The sequence below is a fragment of the Loxodonta africana genome, chromosome X (genome assembly GCF_030014295.1).
Source record: "Loxodonta africana isolate mLoxAfr1 chromosome X, mLoxAfr1.hap2, whole genome shotgun sequence".
Taxonomy (NCBI): Eukaryota; Metazoa; Chordata; class Mammalia; order Proboscidea; family Elephantidae; genus Loxodonta; species Loxodonta africana.
The window spans coordinates 79,120,612-79,147,442 of record NC_087369.1 but is presented as its reverse complement, the minus strand read 5'-3'; the positions used below and the strand labels follow the sequence as shown (position 1 = coordinate 79,147,442).

General features: G+C 43.2%; 1 protein-coding gene across 1 annotated transcript; it reads left to right on the top strand.

Moving 5' to 3' along the window:
• The first annotated feature begins 21,984 nt into the window (after positions 1-21,984).
• AWAT2 (acyl-CoA wax alcohol acyltransferase 2) lies at positions 21,985-24,804 on the top strand. The gene is given in 9 exon segments (XM_023551399.1): positions 21,985-22,003; positions 22,117-22,272; positions 22,840-22,910; positions 23,158-23,386; positions 23,537-23,657; positions 24,233-24,297; positions 24,300-24,371; positions 24,374-24,430; positions 24,650-24,804. Coding segments are annotated over 9 exon segments (945 nt in total).
• Positions 24,805-26,831: the final 2,027 nt, after the last annotated feature.

The window sequence follows — 26,831 nt, the reverse complement described above, 5'->3', positions numbered from 1 at the left end:
CATTTTGACAATTCTTGCAATATTTAAACTTTTTCATTATTATTATATCTGTTATATCTTTGATGTTACTATTGTAATTGTTTAGGGACACCATGAACCACACGCATATAAGACAGCAAACTTAATTTATAAATGTCATGTGTGTTCTGACAGCTCCACTGACCAGCCATTCCTCCTTCTCTCTCTCTCTCCTCACTCCTCCTTATGCTCTCAGACACAACAATATTGAAATTAGGCCAATTAATAGCCCTACAACAGCCTCTAAGTCTTCAAGTGGAAGGAAAAGTCAATCGATGCAGCAAACTTAATTCTTGTCTTATTTTAAGAAATTGCCACAGCCACCTCAACCTTCAGCAGCCACCACCCTGATCAGTCAGCAGCCATCAACATCGAGACAAGACCCTCCTCCAGTAACAAGATTATGACTCATGGAAAGCTCAGATAATGGTTAGCATTTTTATCAATAAATGTAGAAATCAACATAATTTTTATATGCACTGGGAAACAAAAAAAAATCATGTGACTCGCTTTATTGTGATATTTGCTTTATTGCAGTGGTCTGGAGCCAAATCTGCAATATCTCCGAGGTATGCCTGTATATGTCTTTTATGTCCCTGGTTAAATTTATTCTTAAGCATTTTATCTTTTTAGGTGCTATTATAAATGATACTGTTTTCCTAATTTCCTTTTCGAAGTTCTCTTCATCGGTGTATAGGAATCCAACTGATTTTTGTTTGTTGATCTTGTATCCTGCTATTCTGCTGAATCTTCCTATTAGTTCCAGTAGTTTTCTTGTGGAATCTTTGGGGTTCTTTATGTATAGGATCATATCATCTGCGAATAGGGATAGTTTTACTTCTTCCTTTCCAATCTGCATGCCTGTTATTTCTTCTTCTTGCTTTATTGCTCTAGCTAGGACTTTCAGCACAACGTTAAATAGGAAGAGTGATAAAGGGCATCCTTGCCTTGTTCCTGTTCTCAGGGGGAATGCTTTCAGCCTCTCTCCATTGAGAACGATGTTGGCTTTTGATTTTGTATAGATGCCCTTTGTTATATCAAGGAATTTCTCTTCGGTTCTTTATCATTGAGAGTTTTTTTTTTTTAAATCAGGAATGGGCGTTGGACTTTATCAAATGCGTTTTCTGCATCTACTGACATGACCATGTGATTTTTTCTTTTGTTCTATTTTTGTAATAAATTATGCTGATCAATTTTCTAATATTGAACCATGCTTGCATACCTGGTGTGAATCCCACTTGGTCGTAGTATATTATTTTTTTGATATGAAGCTGAATTCTGTTGGCTAGAATTTTGTTGAGAATCTCTGCATATGCATTCATAAGAGATATTGTTCCGTGATTTTCTTTTTTGTGGTATCTTTGCCTGGCTTTAGTATCAGGGCTATGCTGGCTTCACAGAATGAATTTGGGAATACTCTTTCCTTTTCTATGCTCTGAAATAGTTTGAGTAGTACTGATATGAGATCTTCTCTGAATGCTAGGCAGAATTATCTAGTGAAGCTGTCTGGGCCAGGATTTCTTTTTGTTGTTGTTGTTAGTTTTTTTTTTTTTTTTAAGTCTCTTTGGTCTCATCTATTATTATGGGTCCGTTCAGATTTTTTCTCTCAGTGTGTGTTAGTTTAGGTAGGTATTGTGTTTCTAGAGATTTGTCCATTTCCTCTAGGTTCTCAAACTTGTTGCAGTACAATTTTTCATAATATTATGCTATGATCCTTTTTATTCCAGTTGAGTCTGCTGTAATGTTCCCCATCTCATTTCTTATTTGGGTTGTTTGCATCCTCTCCTATTTTCTTTTGTCAGTTTAGCCAGTGGTTTGTCAGCTTTGTTGATCTTTTCAAAGATCCAACTTTTGGTCTTGTTGGTTCTTCTTATTGTTTTTCTGTTCTCTATTTCATTTATTTCTGCTCTAAGCTTTATTATCTCCTTCTTCTGGTACCTGTGGGCTACTTTCGCTGCTCCCTTTCTATTTGTTCAAGTTGTAAAGCTAATGTTTTGATTTTGTCCTGTTCTTCTTTTTTGATGTGCGCATTTATTGCTTAAATTGGCCTCTGAGCACTGCTTTTGCTGTGTCCCAAAGGTTTTGGTATGATGTGTTTTCATTTTCATTAGATTCCAGGAATTTTTAAAATTTCTTCCTCTTTGATTTCTTCTATTACCCAGTGGTTTTTAAGCAAGGCGTTATTCAGTTTTCACGAATTTGATTTTTTTTCCTTGCTCTTCCTGTTATTGATTTTTACTTTTATGGCACTATGATCAGAAAGAATGTTTTGTATTATTTCAATGTTTTGGATTTTATCGAGGTTGCTCTGTGGCCTAAAATGTGGTCTATTCTAGAGAATGTTCCATGTGCACTGGAAAATAATGTGTACTTTGCTGCTGTTGGGTGGAGTGCTCTATATATGTCTATGAAGTCCAGTTGGTTGATTGTGGCCTTTAGATCTTCTGTATCTGTGTTGTGTTCGTTTCTAGATGTTCCGTCCTTTACCAAGAGTGGTAGTGGTATATTGATGTCTCCTACTATTATTGTAGAACTGTCTGTTTCTCTTTTCAGTGTTGTCAGAGCTTGTTTTATGTATTTTGAAGCCCTGTCTTTGGGTGCATAGATATTTATTAAGGTTGTGTTTTCTTGGTGAGTTGTCCCTTCAATCATTATATAATGTCCTTCCTTATCCTTTATGGTTGATTTTCCCTTAAAGTCTATTTTATCTGAGATTAATATTGCCACTCCTGCCCTTTTTGATTACTGTTTGCTTGATATTTTTCTCTACCCTTTGATTTTTAATATATTTATGTCTTTGTGTCTAATGTGTGTCTCTTGTAGATAGCATATTGATGGGTTGTGCTTTTTTATCCAATCTGTTACTCTCTGTCTCTTTACAGGTGCATTTAAGCCATCTACATTCAGTGGGGTTATTGATTGTGATTACATTCAATTTATTGCTGTCATATTGTGTTTTTTTTTTTATGGTGCTCAAGTTTTCTTTGTTCCTGTTATTTTCCTGTGTTGAGTCCCTTTTGTTTGTGGATTTTCTTTCTTTATTATAGATTCTCTGTTTACTGAGACTTTATGTTTTTCTTCTTTTTTATTCTGCTCTGTAGGTTTGTTAACTTTGTGTTTTCCTTGAAATTTACCCTTATCTTCCTAAGTCTGAATCAGTCTTTTATTACTTGATATCACCTTGACTTCCTCTTCATTTGAAAGTTCTATACCTACACCGTTTATTCCCCCTTTCACTGTTCTGATGTTGCCATTTACAGATTGCCATCTCTGTTTCCCTGTTTCAAGTCTTTTAGCTTTGTTTTGTTACTGAGAGTTTTTACCTATTTAGGTATCTGACTGATGTTGTCCTGTGTCCTAGACTCCGGTTGTTGTCTGATGTTGCTGGTTCTCTAAACAAAGGACTCCTTTTAATATTTCTTACAAATTTGGTTTGATTTTTACAAATTTCATTATTTTCTGCCTTTCTGAAAATGTTCTAACTTCACCACAGTATTTGAGAGATAATTTTGCAGGATATATTATTCTTGTTTGCCAGTTTTTTTTTTCCAAGATTTTATATGTCATCTGTCTTAGTTATCTAGTGTTGCTATAACAGAAATACCACAAGTGAATGGCTTTAACAAACAAATTTATTCTCTCACAGTCTAGGAGGCTAGAAGACCAAATTCAGGGTGCAGAAGCTGAAGATGCAAGGAACACAGGAAGCAGAGCTGTCTTAGTCTCAACGGGTAAGGCCGAGGCCTCTGGAGTCTCAAAGGGTGGAGTCGCCACTCAGGTGGACCAGGAAAATGGGCCACCCAAATTTGAGGGAGCAGAGTTGCCATCCCAGCGGGCCTGGAAGTTCGGAGCTGAAGCCCAGAACCAATGGGCCTCCACTCAGAATCTGGAGAGTGTGGCCAATACCTAGAGTCTGGAGGGCAGGGCCATTGTCTAAATGGTCTCAGAGAACAGAGGATTATTTTCAAGCCTTGAGGGCAAATATAATGTATTCTGCTGACTTGCTTGGTGCCTGTTATCCCTTCTTTCCCTCCAATTATTCCCATTTGTATTGGAAATGTCTAGCTTGTGCCTGTTCCACCATTGTACTTTGAAAGTAGATAACTCGTATTCTAGATTTCACAGATGAAGAGGAATTTTTGGATTTTTAACTTGGAGTTGATTTAAAAAACTTTTGCTATGATGTGATGGGGTGAATGTGTTTTACATGTGGCAATGACACAAATTTTGGGGGGCCAAAGTGTGGAATGTCATGGATTGAATTGTGTCCCCCCAAAATATCTGTCAACTTAGTTAGGTCATGATTCCCAGTATTGTGTGGTTGTCCACCATTTTGTCATCTGATGTGATTTTCCTATGTGTTGTAAATCCTACGTCTATGATATTAATGAGGCAGAATTAGAGGCAGTTATGCTAATGAGGCAGGACTCAAACTACAAGATTAGGTTGTGTCTTGAGTGAATCTCTTTTGAGATATAAAAGAGAGATGCAAGCAGAGAGATAGGGGACCTAATACCACCAAGAAACAAAAGCCAGGAGAGGAGCATGTCTTTTGGACCCAGGGTCCCTGCACTAAGAAGCTCCTAGACCAGGGGAAGATTGATGACAAGGGCCTTCCTCCAGGGCTGACTCAAAGGAAACCTTCCCCTGGAGCTGGTACCCTGAATTTGGACTTCTAGCCTCCTAGACTGTGAGTGAATAAATTTCTCTTTGTTAAAGCCATCCATTTCTGTTACAGCAGTACTAGATGACTAAGAAAATGGCCTAGCCAAGTTGACAGACATTTTGGGGGGACACAATTCAATCCATAACATCATCTCATTGCCTTCTTGCCTGCATAGATTCTGTTCAGTAATCAGAGCTTAGTCTTATTGTTTCCCCTTTGTAAGTGACTTTTCCTTTTTCTCAAGCTGCTCTCAGGAATCTTTTTTTGTCTTTGGTTTTGTCAAGTGTGATTATGATCTGTCTTGGTGACTTTCTTTTGGGGTCTATCCTGTATGGGGTTAGTTGAGATTCTTGGATGGTCAGCTTTTTGTCTTTAAAAATGTTTGGGAAGTTTTCTGCCAGCAAAATCTTCAACAATCTTTGCTGTGAAATCTCTCTCTTAATTGCTGTATTTATACCATTTACATTTAAGGTAATTATTGATATATTAGGGCTAAGTTTTCCATTTAATTATTTTGTTTCCTATTTTTTCTTTCTGTATTCATTTCTGTTTTCTCTTTCTTGCCTTCCTATGGTTTACTCGAACCCTTTCTAGAATTTAATTTGTTTATTGATAGTGTTTTTGGGTGTATCTCTTTTTATACATTTTTTAGTGCTTGCTGTAGGTATTACATTATGTATGTCTAATTTATCATAGTTTACTGGTGTTGCTATTTTACCAGTTTGTGTGAAGTATAGAAAGCTTTTCTCCCTTTTCATCCCTTTACCCTTACCCATCTGCAACTTAATTGTCTTAAATATCTTCTACATACATTCAGCACCACATCAGACAATTTCATGATTTTAACTTCAATCGTCAAATATGATTTAGACAACTCAAGAGGAGGAAAAAAGTCTGTTGTATTTACCCATATTTTTGCTCACCATGTTCCTTCTTCCTTTCTGATGTTCTTTTTTAGGATTTCTTCTTTTGTCTTTGTTTATTTGTTTGTTTGTTTGTTTAGAGAACTTCCTGTAGCCATTCTTTCAGGGTACGTCTCTTGGTGACAAATTCTCCTAGTCGTTCTTCATCTGAGATTCCTTGATTTTCTGTTCATTCTTGAGGATATTTTCATGGATATGGGATTCTGGGTTCACAATTCGTTTCTTTAAGCACTTGAAAAATACCGTGCCACTTTTTATCTTTTTTAAAAAAAATAATATTTTGTTATGTTTTCAGTGAAAGTTTACACAGCTGTTTAGGTTGCCATTTTACAATGCCTACACAAATTGTTCAGTGACATTGGTTACATTTTCCACAAAGTGTTAACATTCTCTTTATTTCTGTTCTTTTCTGTTGTTCCATTTCCGGTAATCTAGTTTCCCTGTCCTTTTCATCTTTGCATTAGAGTAATTGTTGACCATTTGGTCTCTATAGATAGTTTTTTAAAGGAGCACAATTCTTATAGGTGATATTCTTTATTTTATGAGACAATTTCTTATTTAGCAAAAAGGGAAATAAGTATACCTTGTTGCCCTCTGCAACCTGTGAGCCAGAGCCCCGCTGTCTGACCTGCCGATCTTGGGTTTGCCAGCACCTGCAGCTATTAGAGTTAGGCGAAGCCTCCAGCTTGACCCATGGACTTGAGACTTACCAGTTTCTACAATCCTGTGAGCCATTTCCTTGATATAAATCTCTGTATACCAAAAAAAAAAAAAAACCAAAAACAAACCCACTGCCGTCAAGTCGATTCCGACTCATAGCGACCCTATATCTCTCTATATATGTATGTTTATATGCTTTACTGGTTTTGCTTCTCTAGAGAAAACAGCCTAAGACATTGGATATCATGCTTGGTAAAGTAGAGGGTCAGCAAAAAAGAGAAAGACCCTCAATAAAAGATGGGCTGACACAGTGGCTGCAACAATGGTCTCAAGCATAACAATGATTGTAAGAATGGCACAGGAATGGGCAGTGTTTCTTTCTGTTGTACATAGAGTCGCTGAGCTGGAACCAACTTGATGGCACCTAACAACAAGGGGATACTTTTGGTTCAGTGTTTAAAGGGTATCTCAGGGCGATAATCTCAGGGAGTTTCCTAGTCTCAACCAGTCCAGTAAGTCTGGACTTTTAAGAATTTGAGTTCTGTTCCATATTTTTCTCCCGTTCCCTTAGGATCCATCTTTTGTGGACCTGATCAAAATTGTCGGTATTAATAGCCAGGCCCAGAGGCATAACTAGGGTATGGCAGGTATTGCATCAGCACTGGGTGCATGGCACCACTGAGCAGTTTCTATTAACTCAGTATGGCCAGCGGTGTATCTACAGAAAATGGCACCTATGGCAAGCACTGAAATTGCACTCTTGTCCAAACATTTGATGTCCCTTTTTTAGATAACTTTACCACAATATCTGCTCAAATATGCAAGTCAAGCTCATTAATTTTTTAATTAACACACTACCATGCTTGAGGAAGGATGTTGGGCCATACCAGGTTAACAGAAATTGCTCAGTGGTGCCACATGCCCAGGAATGGTGCAATACCCTAGATAACACCAATACCGGGCACCATCTAGTTTTCTGATCTCAGGGTAGATGAGGCCATGGTCCATGTAGACTATTAGAATGTACCGTAGATTAATTTCTTCTCTGAGACTTTGTTTACTTTCTTTCTTTTTCGCTCCAGATGAATAGAGACCAACAGTTGTATCTTAGATGTCTGCTTGCAAGCTTTTAAGACCCCGGACACTCCTTACCAAACTAGGATGCTGAACATAAACTTTATGAACTATATTATGCCAATTGACTGAGTTGTCCCACGAGGCTATGAGCCTAAGCCTTCAAACCCAGAAAACCTATCCCCCAAGGTGTTTGGTTATGTCTAAGAAGTGTCCATAACTCTGCCCCCTATGTGCTTATATATATGTATGAATGTATATGCACACATATACATACCTACACATATATATGCAACCATACACATTTTTTGGTTGTTGTTGTGAAAATATACGTGTCATAGCTATTGTGCCACATTTGTTGGCCTTCGTGGTTTCTCAAGAGAAATCCTGTCTTTTGAATTGTTTTTCTTTTCGGTAAGATATTTCTATTTTGTTGCTTTCAAGATTTTTTTCTTTGTCTTTAGTTTTCAGAAGTTTGACTATGATTTGTCTTTTTGTGGATTTCTTTAGGTTTATCCCATTTGTAATTCACTAAGATTATTGGATCTGTAGGTTTGTTTGTCTTGCCAAATTTATGAAGTTTTCAGCCATAATTTCTTTGAATACTTTTTCAGCCCCTCCCTCTTTCTTCTCTTCTTCTGGAACTCCAGTGACATGAATGTTAGATCCTTTGTTGTTGTCCCACAGGTCCCTAAGTCTCTGTTAATTTTTTTTAGTCTATTTTCTCTCTGTTGTTCAGATTAATTTTTATTCTTCTATCTTCAAATTCACTGATTCCTCTGTCCTTTCCATTCTGCTGTTGGATTATCCACTGAGTTTTTTTTTTATTTTGGTTATTGTATTGTTCCGTTCTTAAATTTCCACTTTGTTTTTCTCTGTATTTTCTACTTCTCTGATGAGACTCTCCATTTTTTCATTGGTTTCAAGTATGTTTGTAATTGCTCATTGAAGCATTTTTTATGAATGGCTGCTTTAAAATCTTTGTCAGTTAATTCTATCATCTTTGTCATCTCAGTGTTGGCATATACCAGTTGTTTTTTGTCATTCAGTTTTAGATCTTCCTTGTTCTTGGTATGGCAAGTGATATTTGACTAAAACTTTGGCATTTTATGTCATAAGACTCTGGATCTCATTTCAGCCTTCTCTTCTAGCTGGCCTCCCTAACATTGCCACTGGCATGGGGAGGGGATTGTCACTTCATTACTACCAGGTGGGGGTAGAAATCCACCCACTTGGCCTCCATTGATACCTGAGGTGGGGGGGGTCCTTGTTATTGCTGGGCAGGAATGAGAGTTCCTGCTGCACACTAGGTCTCCACTAATATCTCCCTGCTTGGGAGGGATAGGAGTGCCTTCTTACTGCTCCCCTCCTTACTGCCGCCAGTGACAAGTCAGAAGGAGGGGCTGGCCTCGTTACCACTGGGAAGTGGTAAAAGTTCTGGCTCTCCAGTAGGCATTCTCTGATACTGCCTCAGCAGGGAGAGGGAGGAACCCCTCATTACTGCCAGATGGAGGTGGAATTCTAAGCCCCCCATGTTCTCTCCACTGGCATAGTGTGTGTGTGTGGGGGGCGGGGGCATCATTATCTGCTGGTAAGTAAGGATGATAGCCCCAGCTCTGTACTTGGCCTTCTCTGACACCACTTCAGCAGTGGAGAGGGTGGGAAAGGAGTGGTTGGAGTGTGTTATTACAGCCACATGAGGGTGGAAGTCTAGGTTACCTACTCAGCCTTTGATGGTGGGGGTGGGGCCACAGTTTTTTCTCTGGTTTTGGTTGGTGTAGAAGAGTTATTATTTAAAATTTGTCTGTGTTGCTAGGTTGTTTCTTTCCTTTTTTTTTTTTTGGCTAGAGAGAGTGGGCTTTTGTTGGGGCTTCCTTTTCCGTGCCTGTTGGTATTTCTGGGTTACCAGCTTATTCAGCTCCAAGCCTGGGATATATGTGGCAAAAACAAACAAACAAACAAACAAAAAATCAGGAGACTCATCACCATGTTGTTCCTCTGGTCCTGAAGACCTTAGTGGTCTGCCTTCTTGCCACCTTTCAGAGTCTCCTTTTGTTTGTTTTATTTATAGTATCCAGGTTTTTTAGTCATACTTAGCAGATGGAATAAGGAAAAGTATGTCTACTCCATCTTCTCCCATCTTAGATTAAATAAACAGAAATACTTCACACCTTCCCTTATTGTCATTTGATTTTTTCAAAGAAATTAAATACCATGACTTAAAATGAATCAAAGCAATGGTAATTTTAGAAGACCATTATGTTGATACTGAGAGAGACATCCTTTAGGCTTTGATAGTATGATAGAAATGGTCACTTAGAGCCTGCTTCGTTGTTGTAATACAGGATTGCTTTTTCACTTTCTGCCGGAGGGATGACAGGTCACTTTGAACATCAAGCACTATTGTGTGAGTTTGTTTTTGTGGCCTAAAGTGCAGAAAAACCAGCTTACAAATGTTGAGCTTTACTGTCTGTAGTTTGTGTTGAGGAAACCATAGTTATTATAATATTGAATGTGCTTTTTCCAGTTCTGCATTGAAGCCGACCACCCTTCCTATCCCTACCCTTGCTCCCAATGGCAGGGAGTTCAAGGTTACCTTTTCCAATAAGAAGCACTGGGAATGGAGATAGGCCATCTTGCTGATTAATGGCGTATGCTTTGCCAGTCAGTGAGGTTGGAAGGGAAAGAGAACTAATGCTTTTCTTGCAGGGGGCTGTAATGATCAAAAGTATGCCAACTGTTGAATAGAGTGCCAAACAGAACTAAAAATACACGGACAGAACAGGATGAACCAGATAAATGGGACCTCCTAAAAATTAAAAACTTATGCTAAACAAAAGTCTTCTCCAAAGGAGTCAAAAGACAACCTACAGACTGGGAAAAAAATTTTGGCTTCGACATATCTGACAAGGGACTAATATATAAAATTTATAGAAAACATCAACATCTAAACAATAAAACAGTACAATTTAAAAATGGGCAAAGGAATGAACAGACACTTCACCAAAGAAGACATTTAGGTGGCTAACATATGAAGAAATGCACACAATCATTAGCTATTGGAGAGTTGTAAATCAGAACTACAATGAGATACCATTTCACCTTGGCATTACTGGCACCAATCAAAAAAACAGAAAATAACAAATGTTGGTGTGGTTGTGGGAAGATTGGAACTGATACACTGCTGATGGGAATGTAAAATAGTACAACTGCTTTGGAAAACGATATGGCATTCCTCAAAAAACTTGAAATAGAAATACCATATGATCCAGCAATCCCACCCGTAGGTATATACCCTAAAGAAATAAGAGCTATCACATGAATAGGCATATGCACACCCATGTTCATTGCAGCTTTATTCACAATGTCAAAAGATGGAAACAACCTAAGTGCCTATCAACAGATGAATGGATTAACAAACTGGTACACACACACAATGGAGTGCTACGCAATGACAGAGAATAATGATGAATCCAGGAAACATCTCACAACATGGATGAATCTGGAGGACACTATGCTGAGTGAAATAAGTCAATCACGAAAGGACAAATATTGCATGAGACCACTACCATAAAGTAACAACAAAAGATTTACACACAAGGAAAAAAAAAGAAAAACATTATTTGATGGTTACCAGGGACAGGAGGGAGAGGGAGGGAAAATTACCAGTTAGAAAACATGAGTTAATATTGGTGGAGGGAAAGGCAATACATAATATAGTACAACATGACCAAGGCAAGAGAAGACACTGAGAGGAATGCAAGAATAATGGGCAACTACAGTAACTACTATAGCTTAGACAATTTCGCAGCAATAGCATTAACAAACAGTAATTTATGGGTGGACAAATACACCAAGAGATGAGAGAGACTATAAAGGAACACATCCACTGGCAAATACAGATTTGATTGCGAATAGCTGTACATACATGGCTGTAGGCGTGGCTCATATAGTGCACACAAAGTGTATAGTCAGGGAAACCTCTTAGACATAACCAAGCACCTCATAGGATGAAGCTCCTAGGCTAGACATCAAAGAAACATAGACTTGGGGGACACCTACGTCAATTGGCACAACATAATATGTAAGGACAATGTTCTGTGTCCTACTTTGGTGAGTAGTATCTGAGGTCTTAAAAGTTAACTGGTCTCTTCCCATTCAGAGTGAGGGGAGAGTGAAGAAGACCAAAGACTCAAGGGAGTAATTAATCCAAAGGACTAATGAACCACATGAACCACACCCTACCTGACCCCGAGACCAGAACTAGATGGTGCCCAGCTACCACTACCAACTGCTCTGACTGGGATCACAACACAGGGTCCTGGACAGAGCAGGAGAAAATTGTAGAACAAAAAACGAAATTCACAAAAAAGACCAGACAGAGACTGGGGGAACACCCAAGACTCTGGCCCTAAGATACCCTTCTGACCTAGAAAGGAAGACATTCCAGGAGATCATATCCCAGCTGGACAATAGACAAGCCCATAAGATAAAAAATAACACCCGAGAGGAACGTATTCCTTAGAACAATCAATTATACGAGATCGAAAGGGCATTATCTGCCCAAAAGCAAAGATGAGAAGGCAGGAAGGGGTAGGAAATCATGACAAAAGAAAAGGGGGAACCTGGGGCGGAAATGGGGAGAACGCTGACACATAGTGGGGATTGAAACCAAGGTCATGAAACACTTTATGTACAAACTATGGAACGGGAAACTTTTGCCTAAAACACAAAGAAAAAAAAAAGTATGCCAAGTGCTCAGCATAGTGCCTGGCACCAAGGAGCTGGTAAGCTGGTAATAAATAGTAATTCCTTCCTTCCACTATGCACCAGTCTCTACCTTCCAGCTCCAGCTCCCCCCAAATCCGCCCTTTTCCACTTTGCCGCCCTCATTCTTTCTTCCCTTAAGAGGCCACCAGGGGTGGCAGTTTCCATGGTAACCGGCCTCCTCGTTAGTTCCGACTTTAACGGTCCCTAAGTGTTTTAAGTGTTTGACTGGACTGGGTTCCTAGCCACATCAGAGGGAGATTTCCAGTGAGTTCAAGGGCTGTTGAGAAATTGTCAAACGCAAGCCATTATATTCAAGTCATCCTACTTAGACACAAAGCACACAGTGTTAGGAAATCGTCCTATCATGTCCTGCATTCACAGCTCCAACAGGCTCAGCATCTGGAGAATCACTCTATCCTGAGCACTTGCTGAGGAGGGCTTACATCACCAGGCTGTGTTGGATGTAAGGTGGTAAGGGGAACTGGGCAACAGGAAGCCAATCTCCCACCTGCCCCTTAGCGCTCGAAGGCCGTAAGCTTTCCCTGCTCTGGTCAGGCCACATTTCTGTACTGACCTCAACCTTGTTCCTGACCCTGCTCCTATCTCTGACCTTTGCTCATTCATTTATTTGTTCAGTAATTCAGCCAGTAGGCACTGCTCTAGGCACTACGGATATAACAATGAGCAAAATAGAGATTTCTAACCTCAAGGAGCTTATGGCCAAATAGAAGAAAGGCTAAAACCAAATTACTGCTGAACTATAAAAAAATACATGAAAAATTGCAACTGTGCTTAGGAATAGAGATTCGTATCCTGTCTTGGGTCCAATCTCTTTTTCTTCCTCTGCTCTTCTCATTAATGGTTTATGTACCCAGAGCAGTTTCTTTATCCTCCCTTTGCATATACTGTGGAACCACATGAGCACACATGGTAGTTTGGGATCCGTTACAGTCACCAGTGACATGAGGTTGGAGGTGGAGGGGTGAATCTTCTGGGAGAAATGGTCAAGTGTGGGCTTGGCCTTTCCTGTCCATCTCCTTCCCCTATATGGGATCAAATTGACAACAGCAACTCAAAAGGTTAGATCAGAAGCTTGGTGGGCAGTAAGTTAATGTTAATTGGGGAGAAACAACTCAGAAAAGGAAGGTGAAAATGGTTGCACAACCCAAGAATGTAATCAAAGTCACTGAATTGTACATGTAGGAACGGTTGAATTGGTGTGTTCTGCTGAAAAAAGAAGAAGTAGAAAGTCCTGGAGATCTGCTTCTGAAAGGTCACAGCCATTGAAAACCCTATGGAGTGCAGTTCTACTCTGAAACATGTGGGGTCACTATCAACTCTATGACAACTGATGATGGTGGTGGTAGAGTAGGAATAGTGGGGGTGGGGGCCTGGATCTGAGAGTAGGAAGAAGGATTTCACTGGCAGGGGGCTCAATTATGGTGAAGAAGAATCCTCCTTTGACTGGTTTGGAATGAAAAGCCTCTGAGGACCCTTCTAGCCCTGACAGTCTCTGAGCTCCAGAATATCCAGGGATTTTGCGCAGGTGGGATGGGGCCATAATTGGTAGGGGGGTGATAAGACTCAGGACTGGAAACCTCCAAATAGCCTTGACCTTTTCTCTGTTCGGTGTTAAGATGCGTGCAGGTACCTCAGCTTGGCACATGGCCTTCTTTGTGGGGATGGAGAGACAGAGCTTCTAGAATATTCCAAATGCTCACACTATCATTGATTTTGTTCTTGAATCTCTGACGCCCTTTCTCAGAGGGTAGTCCATCCCAGGGCAGGTTAGTATAGTTCTGGGCCTTCTCTTCCCAGTGCTCCTCCATTCTCCCCACATACAACTATCCCCTTCTTTTTTTTTAACTTAAAAAATTCTTTTATTTTTTTGTTGAAAATATACACAGAACGTACACCAATTCAACAATTTCTGCATGTACAATTTAGTGACATTGATTACATCTTTCAAGTTGTGCAACCATTCTCACCCTCTTTTTCTGAGTTGTTCCTCCCCAATTAACATTAACTTACTGCCCACCAAGCTTCTGATCTAACTTTTTGAGTTGCTGTTGTCAGTTTGATCCCATATAGATAGCTCTTTAAAAGAGCACAATACTCAAGACAGACATTCTTTACTGTTAAGCTAAACTATTGTTTGGTTTAAAGAAGACTTCAGGAGATATTTTTGGTTTAAGGTTTAAAGACTATCTCAGAGAAATAGTTTCAGTGATTCATCCAGGCTCAATGGATTCAGAAAGTCTGGATTCCATAAGAATTTTAAATTCTGTTCTGCATTTCCCCCCTTTCAATCAGAATTTTTCTATAGAATTTTTGATCAAAATGTTCTGCATTTTCCCCCTTTTGAACAGAATTCTTCTATGGAATTTTTGATCAAAATCAAAAAGCCACTCTCTCCTCCGCTTAATCTACAGACAGTGACAGCAACAACCTAAACGTGGACGTCATTTCACAGTTCCTAAAGCGACTGCTATTTGTTACTTCTCTGAGTTCTTACAAGTTTGAGAAGGACAGCTCATTACCTCCTGTTTACACATGGGGAAACCAAGCCTTGGAAATCCCCCAATGCCACACAAGTCGGGCTTCCATTCACTCAGACATGTTATTAACAAACATCGGTGAGTGTCTACTGTGTGGCCTGTATTAGGGGCTGGACATATGAGAACAGTAAGACCCAGTTCCTGCCCTAAATTCTCCCTGACTCGGGGGGCCAGGATGAGTAGTTGGCATGCAGGGGACAGACACATGAAGAAGCGAGAACAACACAAATCCTCAAGGCTGGGCTTGACATGCATGAGGACCCCATTGGGAGTGGATCAGTGGAAGAAGTAACCACTCAGACCCCAGACAATCTTTCTTTCTAGCAGGCAGCTCTTACTCTTTTTCAGGCCGGCCCCAGTCTCCTCTTGCTGCCTTGGCTGTGGTCCCTGGAAATGTCTCCGCAGCCACATGCACTTGGCCTATGACCCACCCCCAGCTGGGGCTGAGCCGAGGCAGCTTCTTCTTGGCGGGAATGTGCAGATCCTTCTCCTGCTAGGCTCCCTCAGGGCCTTGCAGAATGTTCTTCCTCTACTCCACTCCCGAGAATCGTTTTGTTAAATACAATCTTTCATGGACTTCCAATCATAAATAGATCAAAAGAGAGCTGGTCCTCTGTTTTAAGTGGGGGGTGGGGAGTCCAGAGTTCCCCGCTCAGCCTCCCCGTCTTTATCCCCCTGAAACTGCCCTTGTGGCAAATCTCTGGAAGCCCAGAGGTAGCAGAATACACTTTAGAAACTTGCAGCTGGATTTACTAGCCCTCACAGGGCCTGCTTGTCCCACAGGCCCTTCTCACAAATAGTGGCCCAAACTAAGCTCATAAGTTGCTTCGCCCACCCTGCAGGAAGTGCTCCTCCTCCTGCATTCCTCATCCCCACTCTCCACCCAGGACTAAAATCAGAATCGTGGCCATCACCTGTGGCTCCTCTCCTCCCTCACCTCCCACCTGTGTTTAATGTTCACAGAGATTTGCTCCTCCATAGGGGACTGTCTCAGGAAGTTTCCCTAACAAAGGCCTGGATCCTAATGGGGGATGGGCTACTCCTACCCCAAACAATAATTCAGTCTAATGGGGAGAGAGGTCTGGGCCAGCAGGCCTTTCTATGCCCGTGAAAGCCCCCATGAGCCCATCCACTTACTCTACGTGGAGGTAGAGCTGGTCCTGCAAGAGGAGAAGGTGAGCATTGTCAATCATGGAGACAGCTGGGCCCCTGGGCTCTGACAGCCACCCTATGCCTGACAGTTGTCCTCAGGTGGCATTTGGCACAAGTCACCATCCCTGCTCAGAAGCTGACCCTGCCTCCTCAGTGCCCACAGGATTAAATCCAAACTCTTCATCCTAGTGTCCAGACTTTTGGAGATTGGTCCCGCTACCCTCTCTAGCCTCACTTCCCACAAGTCTCTTCACAGAACCACCATTCCAGCCAACACCCTTCATATATTTTCTGTAGAACTGGATAGGACAATGCTGGATATAGGGAAGGTACCCAGGCAACGGCGGGGTGCATGGTAGGTGTTCACCAATGAGACTCCCCTGTGAAGGCATTTGGGCCTCAGAGCACTAATTGCCTTATGGGAGTCCCTAGGTGGTGCAAATGGTTAACATGCTTGGCTGCTAACCAAAAAGTTGGAGATTCGCATCTACCCAGAGGTGCCTCAGAAGAAAGGTCTGGCAATCTACTTCTGAAAAATCAGCCACTGAAAACACTATGGAGCACAGTCCTATTCTACACACATGGGGTTGCCATGAGTCAGAGTCTACAGGAGGGCAACTGGTGGTATCACATTATAGCATACTAATTAATTAATTAATTTGTATTGTCTGTCTTCCCCCACCAGAATGTAAACTACACAAAAAAGGTAGGGTATTTTTTGTTTGTTTGGTTACTCTGCTCACTGAAATAATCCCGCCCCCTAGATCAGTGCCTGGCTTAGACTACGCCCTTGGTAATTATATTTTGCATTAATAAATACTTCCAGTCTTTCACGTGTCCATGTATTTAGCCTGCAGCACACACCTGGCTGGACTTAGATGCTTTCACACTCACACAGCCCCACAGCACACAGACACATACTTGGAGATGCTATCCATGGACAGTAGACACGTGTTTACATTTGTACGTATATACCCATACACAAAGGTCACATGCACACATGTACATGCATGGAGAAATCACATTTGTCAATAAGTTGTACACTTGTAGGAAGTTGAATTGTCAAAAGTAGTGTGTTAGATATAGTCATAATAATTACAAAAAAAAAAAAAGAGCAGCTGCTTATGTACAACCAAATACTTCATGGAATTTGGTTCTTTGGTTTGGAGGTTTAGGGTCACGGTTTCATGGGACATCCCAGTTACTTGGGCTAATACTGTGTTTAGTGCTCCTGTTCTACCTCTTAGTTCATTGTGTAGTGCCTGGGGTTTTAAAAGCTTGCAAGCAGCCACCCAGGGTACAACAATTGGTCCCTATTTGCCTGGAGCAACAGAGGAAGAAGGAGAGTCAGGAATAGGAGGAAGATATGGAATGTGTGGCTAATTGCCTCCATGAACAACTGCCTCCTTTGCCGTGAGACCAGAAGTAGATGGTGCCTGACTACCACTACTGAACATTTTGATCAAAGATCTTGTAGAGGAATCTGATCAAAAGGGGGGAATTGCAGGATAGAATTTCATATTCTCATGGACTCCACACTTTCTGGAGCCATGGACGCTGGATGAACCCCTGAAACTATTGCCCTGAGATAATCTTTAAACCTTAAACCAAAAGTATTCCCTGAAGTCTTCTTTCACTGAATTTTGACAAATGTGTTTTTGATCTGTGTAACTCAAAGCTGTATCATGGGATCTGTGTGTGCACATGTGGGCATGTGTGTGCACATATGGGTGTGTGCTTATGCAGGTGTGAATGTGTGTACATGTGGGCATGTGTGTGCACATGTGGGCATGTGTGTTCACATATGGATGTTTACCTATGCAGGTGTGTGTGTGTATGTGTGTGTGTGCATGTCTTGAGTGCAGATGTATATCGTGGGCCCTCCTGGGTCTACAGTGGGGCACGGAAGGCATGTTCTGGAAGGTGGAGAGCAGTTCCACTGAGGCTAACCGAGGAACAAGGCTTATCTGCAACTGCAGGGACTCAAGCAAACCTTCAGTGGGAGAGAGTTGGTCCAGTGTCAGAGGGAGACTCTGAAAAACCTCTTATCCAGAGGGATTCATCCATTTGTCCATCCCATTTTTGAACACCTACACCACAAACACTTTGTGAAAATTACTTATGTGCTGGCCACTGTGTTCTAAGAGCTAAAGTAAACCAGCTCTGTGGGAGGCGGACCTGGAAAAAATTCTCATTTGCCTGGTGGTTGAGATGAGTACTGGCTGGAGGCAGGAGCATGAACTAAAATGACCTTGTAAGATATCTGGCAATGAAGAATGCAGGTAGGCCCCGGGAGCCTAGGGTTGGCACAGGGACATACCGGTGAATAGAGAAGGTGGGCATTCCTTCTCTCAACCCACCATCGAGCCAGAGGACAGGGAATGGGGAGCTCAGAGGCCTGCTTGGGGTGGGCGCCAGGCCCTCTCAATGCTGAAAAGATTAGTATTAACCCTAGGAATGGTGGGCAATCAGAGCTGGAAGGGACCTTGAAGGAGAAGGTAATTCATATGTACTAGGCACTTACTTTGTACCAGGTACTTTCACACCTATTATTTCATTTTAGCCTCATGACGATCTCATGAGGTAGAAACGAATACTATGCGTAGTGATACATAGGAATAGCTACACACACAGAATGATAGCTAACACTCACATAACAATACTTAACGTCTATTGAACACTTTCTTCCTGCTAGGCACTGTTCTAAGACCATATGTGGAGAATAATCTCCACTGTACAAATGAGGCAGCTGAGATACATGTAGTATAAGTGGCCTGTCCAAGATCACACAGCTAGGAAGTGGAGGAGCTGGGCTTGGGGAGATGAGCCCGTGGGGGCCTGATTCCAGCATATGCGTTCCTTTCTCTGCCTCTTGCATCTTCTCACTCACTAATGACTGGGAGGTTTGGTATAGATATGTCCCTGGGTTATACGCTAGGCCAGGGAGCAAGGAGGAAGCTAGGCTTTCTGCATATGTGAAAATTCCTGACTAAAAGGTGGAAGAGACTAGCTCAGAATGGCCTCCTACTGAGGATGAGGACTCCAGCTGGACTTTTGGACACTTCCCCACCCTGTGGCATAGGCCTTCTTTCTGTTTAGTAAGGGCTGAGTCTCCCACCTGGCTGGAGGGGTGGGCTACCACCCCTCTCATCCCTCCAGCTTCCAGGTCTCAAAAAATCTGAGGTTAGTCTGCCAGAACTGGTCTTTTCAGAGCTGGTCTGCTTAGTCACCTGCTTTTCAGAGAGGACCATTTGCCCATCTGCTTTTTCAAAAGGGCTGTTTGGTATTTGGTGAGACTATTCTTCAAGAAGAGCAGTTTTCCTCCCTGAGCGCGGGGTTCTTCCTCTTGGTTAACAAGGCTGCCTTTCTTCTTCAGTCTTGGCTTCAGGATTCTCAGAAACCAGAGTTGGTGGCCTTGTGGTACCTGTAACTAATTCTTGTCTCTAGATCCTGCTCTAACCTGGAAGATTTAAGATGTTGGGTTCTATTCCATTATCTTTCTTGAGTTCTTGTCCTATACTTACACCCCTACTGCCACTGTGTGCCCATGATAGAGAAAAGTCCCCAAGGCCTAGGAGCTGATATAGCACTGGGGCATGGGGAGGGAGAATGACCGTTTATTGAAGGCCTCCGTGGGCCAGGTCCAATGTAGGAGGGCTGGAGCCACTAGGCTGTTATCTCTTCTGCCTCAATTCAATCCCTAATCTCACTCCCCAGAGGTAACCAGTTACCATGACAAATATTTTGCTGTCGTTATTGTTGTTGTTGGGTGCTAACCAGTTGGTTCCCGCTCACAGCAACCCTATGTACAGCAGAACGAACCACTACCCAGTCCCGTGCCATCCTCACAATCATTGTTATGTTCGAGTCCATTGTTGCAGCCACTGTGTCAATCCATCTCATTGAGGGTCTTCCCCTTTTGCGTTGACCCTCTTCTTTACCAGGTGTGATGTCTTTCTCCAGGGATTGGTCCCTCCTGATAACATGTCCAAAGTATGTGAGATGAAGTCTCACCATCCTTGCTTCTAAGGAGCATTCTGGCTGTATTTCTTTCAAGACAGATTTGATTGCTCTTCTGGCAGTCCATGGTGTATTCGATATTTTTGATACCCCTGCACTCCATAGGGTTTTCAAGGCTGTGACCTTTTGGAAGCAGATCACCAGGCCTGTCTTCCAAGGTGCCTCTGAGTGGGTTCAAACTGCCAACCTTTTGGCTAGTACTCAAGCGCTTAACTGTTTGCTCTACCCAGGGAGTCCTTTGACTAGGAAAATATTATTTACAATTTGAGCTGTTTGGTGTACTAAGATTACATTTCCTTTCTTGTGCAACTTCTTGTTTTCCCTGGAGTTATTGCCTCATTATTTATTTATTTAGTCATCTACGTACTTATCACTAATTCATCCCCAAACTCTTCACAGATACGTTAATCTCTCAATATGTACAAACACATCAGGAATTGTATGTCTCCTCGCTCCTCTTTTTTTTTCCTTGAGGACATTGGTGTTAGAGCCCCCATCCATCCTCCTGTTACAATCTGGCCTCATGCACAGCTGTCACCTCCAGAGCCTTTCAGGTGGTCTGGTGCAAAATTGAAGAAGGTGCTCATTCTTAGGATTGTGTAAGTGTGGGGTTAGTACTTGCATGACTTGGGGACTGTCTCCTTAAATTCCGTGCTCTGGGCACCTTGCTTGCCTCGTCCTAGTCCTGGCCCGTGTCGCTTTCTTTGTTGGTCCCTCTTTTTTTCCCTGGCTCCCATGCCTTCTTTCTTCACTTACTCTCTCATGTTGTTGGCGCTCATCTTCCAATAGTTTCCTTAGAAAGAGACATGGGAGACAAATTATGCGACTGTGTATATCTGAGCCTCTGGGTGGTGCAAACTGTTAACTCACTCCGCTGCTAACTAAAAGGTTGGCAGTTGGAATCCACCCAGAGGCACCTTGAAAAAAGGCCTGGTGATCTACTTCTGAAAAATCAGTTCTACTCTGACGCACATGGGGTCTCTCTGAGTTGGAGTCGACTTGACAGCAAATGGTTTGAGTTTTGTGTATATCTGGAATGTCTTTATTCTATCTTCCTATTTGATTAACAGTTTAGCTGTGTATACCTTAGCCACGCCTGCTGTAAGTATCTGAGTCTAGAGTCTATTTGGTTTAGATAATAATCTTTCCATTATCCAGTTGTGCAGGGGAGAGGAGGAACCTGGGCTCTAACTACTTCTTTGTCATTCAATCAATCTTCCTGTTTATTAGTCCTGTGCCTCACCCTTGCCTTTTGTGACACCTGGTGCCTCCAAATTCTGGGTCTTTCCTAGATTCTCCAGTGCAAACAGGCTTGCTTCTTGTTGGCATATCCCCTTGCAGATGGGATTTGCAGAGCAAGCTTGCTGTTTGCAGAACAAACTTTCTTTGTTCTAAGCCCTTCTCCATCTACTTTTCAGCATGCAAAATTTTTGCTCATATCTCTCATCCACCATTGGCTCCTCTCTAATTCTGTTTCTCCTTGTGGACCTCTCTTTTAAAACTTTTTTCGTGGTACTTTTCATGCACCTCCAGCAAGGAGTCAAGATAAACAGTTGTGTTCAATCTGCTATGTTCACTTGAAGTGTTTTCTGTCTTTTCTAACCTTTGTTTGGACCCACTCTTCTCTCACAGTCTTACAAATCTTTTAAAAACTGAGTCCAGTAATAATTCCAAGAGAGTGTGGCCCCATATGACTTCTCTTCTTCCTTAAATCTTTCCTAACATGTTACCCTACAGTCTTCCAGTACCTTATTCTATTCTATCTTACATTTTTCCTTGTTTCTTGTTTGCCAGTCTTGTGTGTTCTGAACCTGACTGAAGCTAGGTCTTCTCTTTCTCTGGTATTACTTCCACTATAGCTTCGCAGAGACGATATGAAGAAACCGTGAATCGAAGGAAAAGTGTCCCTGGTTCTATCTTTCCAGGACCCCCAACTTCTGATGACCAGATCATTGTGACTCACCACTGGCTCTCTGCCATTAAACAGACTCCAGATGCAGCCCACAGCCCTGCTGGAGCTGGTCCTGGGGACTAGAGGGCTTACTGTGTTAAGTACAGGTGGGGAGGAAAACATCTTGCATTCAAGACCTGAGTCAGGTTCCCAAGGCCAGGGAGGAGAAGAGTTTGTCCCCCTCATGAGATCATGACCCATTCCTACTTTGGTGAGCATGTGAGCCATGTGCTGGGGTGAGGTAGTGAGAGCTTTGAGTGAGCATGAGTGAGACAGCATGAAACCTTGGGGTAGACAGGACTCTGGAGGGAGGGTAAGGGTGAGGGACTATTCACAATTCATTGACTCTAGGCTGGGCTTCCTCCAGCAATCACTATGTGACCTGTGGCAACCTCCACCTGGTGGTGTTCACATCATACTGGCCAATCACTGTGTTCATTTTCACCTGGCTGGCTTTTGACTGGAAGACCCTTGAGCGAGGTAAGGGCCTTACTGGTGCTGTGTTGCCACATGTGATCACCTCTTTCCTTTTCTCACCTTATAATCCTGAGATATTCTGGCTATGTCCCAGGCAGCTCTTCAGCTGGCATTCCCTGGGCTAGAGAAGCTGAGAAAAGCAGTCCTATTAAGGTGATAAACAAACAAACAAAAAAAACCCAGGGCCATCAAGTCGATTCCGACTCATAGCGACCCTATAGGACAGAGTAGAACTGCCCCACAGAGTTTCCAAGGAGTGCCTGGTGGATTCAAACTGCTGATCCTTTAGTTAGCAGCCATAGCACTTAACCACTACGCCATCAGGGTTTCCGTTAAGGTGATAGAAAGGCCCAAACCAGAACTGGAGTGAGTTGGGGAAGAGGCAGTTAGTGAAGCAGAGAGTTAGGTTTGTCCTAAGTTGGCCCTGGCTTGCTATAGCTCCATCCTAGTTGTCACTTAAGAAGCTGGGAAACAGCAGGAGGTGAGAATACCCTGTGGCAGTCCCAAAAGGGCTCAGAAGAGGACAATGGGGGGTGGGGCAAAACTTGGCTATGTTGGCTCTGTTTTCAGGTGGCTGCCAGCTTACCTGTGTGAGGCATTGGCACCTGTGGAAATGGTACTGTGATTACTTCCCTCTCAATGTGAGTATCCCCAGGTTCCTACTCAGACTCAGGGACCAGCCCCAACTCCAGTGCTAGCAGTTGGGTCAGGGTGGGGGATGGAGGGTGCCATTCACACTGAGGCCTTTGTGAATGACACGCCCCCTAGAGTTGTACATTATCCAACCTGCATGGTTGGACATAGCAGCTCTTTCCCTTCGAGGTCTCTAGGCAAAAGAGGAACACACTTCCTTGGCTAGACCACTCCTGACTCCATCTTCCTCCACAGCTTTGGATGACTCATGATATCTCTCCCAACCACAACTACATCCTTGTCTGCCACCCTCATGGCATCGTGTCCCTTTCCTACTTTGGCCACTTTGTCACAGAGATCACAGGCTTCTCCAAGATCTTTTCTGGCCTCACCTTCTATATGCTCACACTGGGAGCCTTTTTCTGGTTGCCTTTCCCCAGAGACTATACAATATCTGCAGGTGAATTGGCTCCTAGGAGGTAAAGCCAAAGAAAAAAATGATTCTCCAAGGGAGAGATGTGGGGGGAATGGATAAAAGGCTAACTCTGTGATCCCCTCTGGTCTTAAAAAGTCACCCCTGGCTCACCTGCCTGATGTGAGGCTCCTTGATCTTCCCCTCCTTTGAAGAAGTAAGGAGGAAAGTTTGCTCATCGTGGTGTCAGTGGCCTGGCAGAGTGCAGATACAACCAGCCAGGCTCTACCACCCTGGTCTTAAAGAATCAGAGTGCCTTTGTGTACATGCCCCTTTGGCATGGGTAAGGATAGCTCTGGTCCAGGCTGGGAGGAGAGGTTCCGAAAGCCTAACAGGGAAGGAGGAGGGGGTTTTGAGAAAATGGTATCCTTAGAGAGAGAGGAGGAAAGCCATTTCTGGGTTGGGGTAGAGCTGGGGCGAGGGCCTGGAGGCATTTCTGCTTAGGAAGAAAGGCTAGAGGGCCAGCCTTGAGCCTGTTCTCCCTCTCACTAACCTCTCACAGTTACTCTATAAAAGGGGGCTGGCTGCAATTACATCTCAGAGAGAGCCAAACTTAGCATGTGTGTTAAAGGGAAGAAAGACAAATGAAATAGCCCTTGGGTCTTTTCTCCCAGGGTTACAGGCCTGTGGGCTCACAGGAGTCTGGGGCTTGCTTCCTTTAGCTTGCTGCTGCTTTGTCCCTACAGGCAGCCTGGGGTAGGCTGTGGAACCCTCCCACTTAGCCTGGACCTATGTACAGCTAGGTTGGGGCCTGAGGAGACTGTAGGCAGTCCTAGGGACCACTGACAGTCAGCATGTCTGGCTTTCAGCTGGGTCCCTACCATTTTGGGCCTCAAGGAACACACCTTTCCTCTGAAGGGTGGCTCTAATCTCCAGTTATTTCTTTGGGGAGACAGACTTCTATGATCAGCCTATTTTCAATCCTGAGGCTTTGTCCACTGCTTGCAGAAGTGGTTCCAGAGCATGGCACATATCTACCTTTGTGCTTTCTGTGGACGCGCTTCATCAGGAACTCCAGAGGCCCTCTGCCCTACGCTCAGCCTGTAACCACCATTGGTGAGTGGGCCTTTCTGTGGGAAGCCTTGGTTTAGGATACATGAGCCAGTTCTGAGGCCTAATCTGAACTCTGGGTGTGCCAGAGGCAGAGAGGTTGGCTAGGGTAGTGGTGGGGTGAGGGTGAGGGTGAGGAGAACCTGGATTCGAGGGTTGGGGCCCATTCTGAGGAGTGAAGTATTCTGATGCTTTTCCCTTTTCCTTCTCTGTTCCCCCTGGCAGTGGGGGAGCCTCTACCACTGCCCAAGATTGAGAACCCAAGCCAGAAGACTATCACTAAATACCACGCACTCTATATTGATGCCCTACACAAACTGTTTGACCAGCATAAGATCACTTTTGGCATGTCAGAGACCCAGTAGCTGGTGATGGTTTGACAGACATCGCCAGAAGCCTGGCTAGAAGGTGTGGAACTGGTGAATCTGGAGGACAAAACTGATTTGGCCAAGCCTCAAGATGGGGAGGCCAAGATTTGACCAGGCCTTAAGATTTTGGCCAGGCCCCAGTGAGATGGATTGACACAGTGGCTGCAACAATGGGCTCAAGTATAACAAGGGTTGTAAGGATGGCGCAATGTTTCGTTTTGTGGTACATAGGGTCGCTATGAGTCGGAACCAACTTGACTGCACCTAACAACAACAAGATGGGGAGGGGCTGTCCACTTGGTTGTTTTCTGCACTCCCCTCCCTTCCCCTTCATCTCTCTCCTTCCAGCTCTTCTCTGCCCTGTTCCACTGGGCTACAAGGGAGATAGCCTCAAGTGGCAGGGAAGGCCCTAGGGGAGAGGTATCCTGAAGGCCCCCTCACACATGCTTTCTCATTCAGCACCTGTATTGAGGAAAACAGTGGACAGAATAAAAAGCCCATCTCTGATACTGCTTGTGCCCCAACTAGTCTGCGTTGAGGGCTCCAGGATCCCTGTGCATGTCTGTTCTTCTCTAGCTCCCAAACAGTCCCATCTCCTGACACAGAGATTCTTGCAGGCCTGGATTCCTTAAGATCCACTTGTCTTTGAGTTCAGGTTCTACCATCCTCAAGTCATGTGACTTTGGGCAATCAGTTAGCTTTGAACCTGAGTTTCCTCATCTGTAAAATGGAACTAATAATCCCTCTTCTGCTTACCTTAAAGGCTCTTGGGAAAATCAAATGATATCAGATGTGATTGAACTTTGTAAACTAGAGAGCTACACAAAATTATTATCTTCCGACCATTTTGTCCATTTCCTGTCTCTGAACAAACAATGCCCTAAATTCCATGGCAACTCAATTTTTAGAAGAAAGTTTACAGTATAAGATCTTGTCAACAGTCCTTGGAAAGTTTAAATAATAGATACCTCCTGCTACCCCATAGTCCACACTTAGTTTCTGCCTCATAAAGCTCGAATAGAATGGATCAGGTTTGGGCCCAATTTCCCCTCCAGGAGACTGGCTGTCTTTTCCCCAGCAACTTGTCTGTACTCACCTGGCTCTATAACTCTGCTCTTTGCCAGAGATTCAGCCAGCCTGCTCAGGGTGGAAGTGAGGTGCCTAGCTTCAGGCAGCCATAAAGAACTCTCTTTCTAAGCAGTGAGTCCCTCAGTCTCTTGGCTTTTGGCAATGACATCTTACACCATTTGTCCCACAGCTCCCCTGTTCCATCCCTCTTGGGTGGATGTCGTCTGGTCCCAGTGATTCACCTGCATCAAACTTGTCAATTTAGTCCAGAACATCCTGTGCATTTGCCACAGTGTGGTCTGCTGGATCTGCCTGGGGCACCTGCCTCATGTAATGATTTGTACACAGTGGGGCAAAGAAATACTTCCACTTTTTTGTTGTCTCCGTTACTTCCTCTTGCCAGAGATCCCATTTTCTGAGCCCCCATAATGTGTTTTTAAATGGTTTCCAGGTTTTCCGTGGCTGTTTTCCTTTTGAAAACCACTTTTACCTAAGGCAGCCAGAGGACCAGCTTGGGCTCCAACACACAGCCCACGTACACCTGGTCATTTCAGATTTGTCACATGCACATTGCTGCATAAGTGCCAAGTTCTCCACCTATACAATGGGGGCAAAAATTGCAGGGTTGTCAAAGGTGCCCCGAACTCTCTAGGGCTACATGTTCCTCAGCTACTGTCTGTTCTTTCAATCTTTCCGTGAGTCTTTTCCTTATTTCTAGCCTCTGCATGGCTTCTCCATGTAAAGTTGTGGAGGCCACATGGTAGAGTGGAAAGTCCAATGGACTTGGAATCAGACCAGGCTGACACACTAGTTGCGTGACCTTGGGTGGGCTACTTAAACTCTTTGAGCATTGATTCCTCATCTGCAGAATAGGATGGCACTGCGGTGAGGAGCCGGAGGCTGCATCTACCCATACTATTTTGGGCCCAGGCCTGAAATATCTGTTATATATACCACAGTCTCAAGCAGAG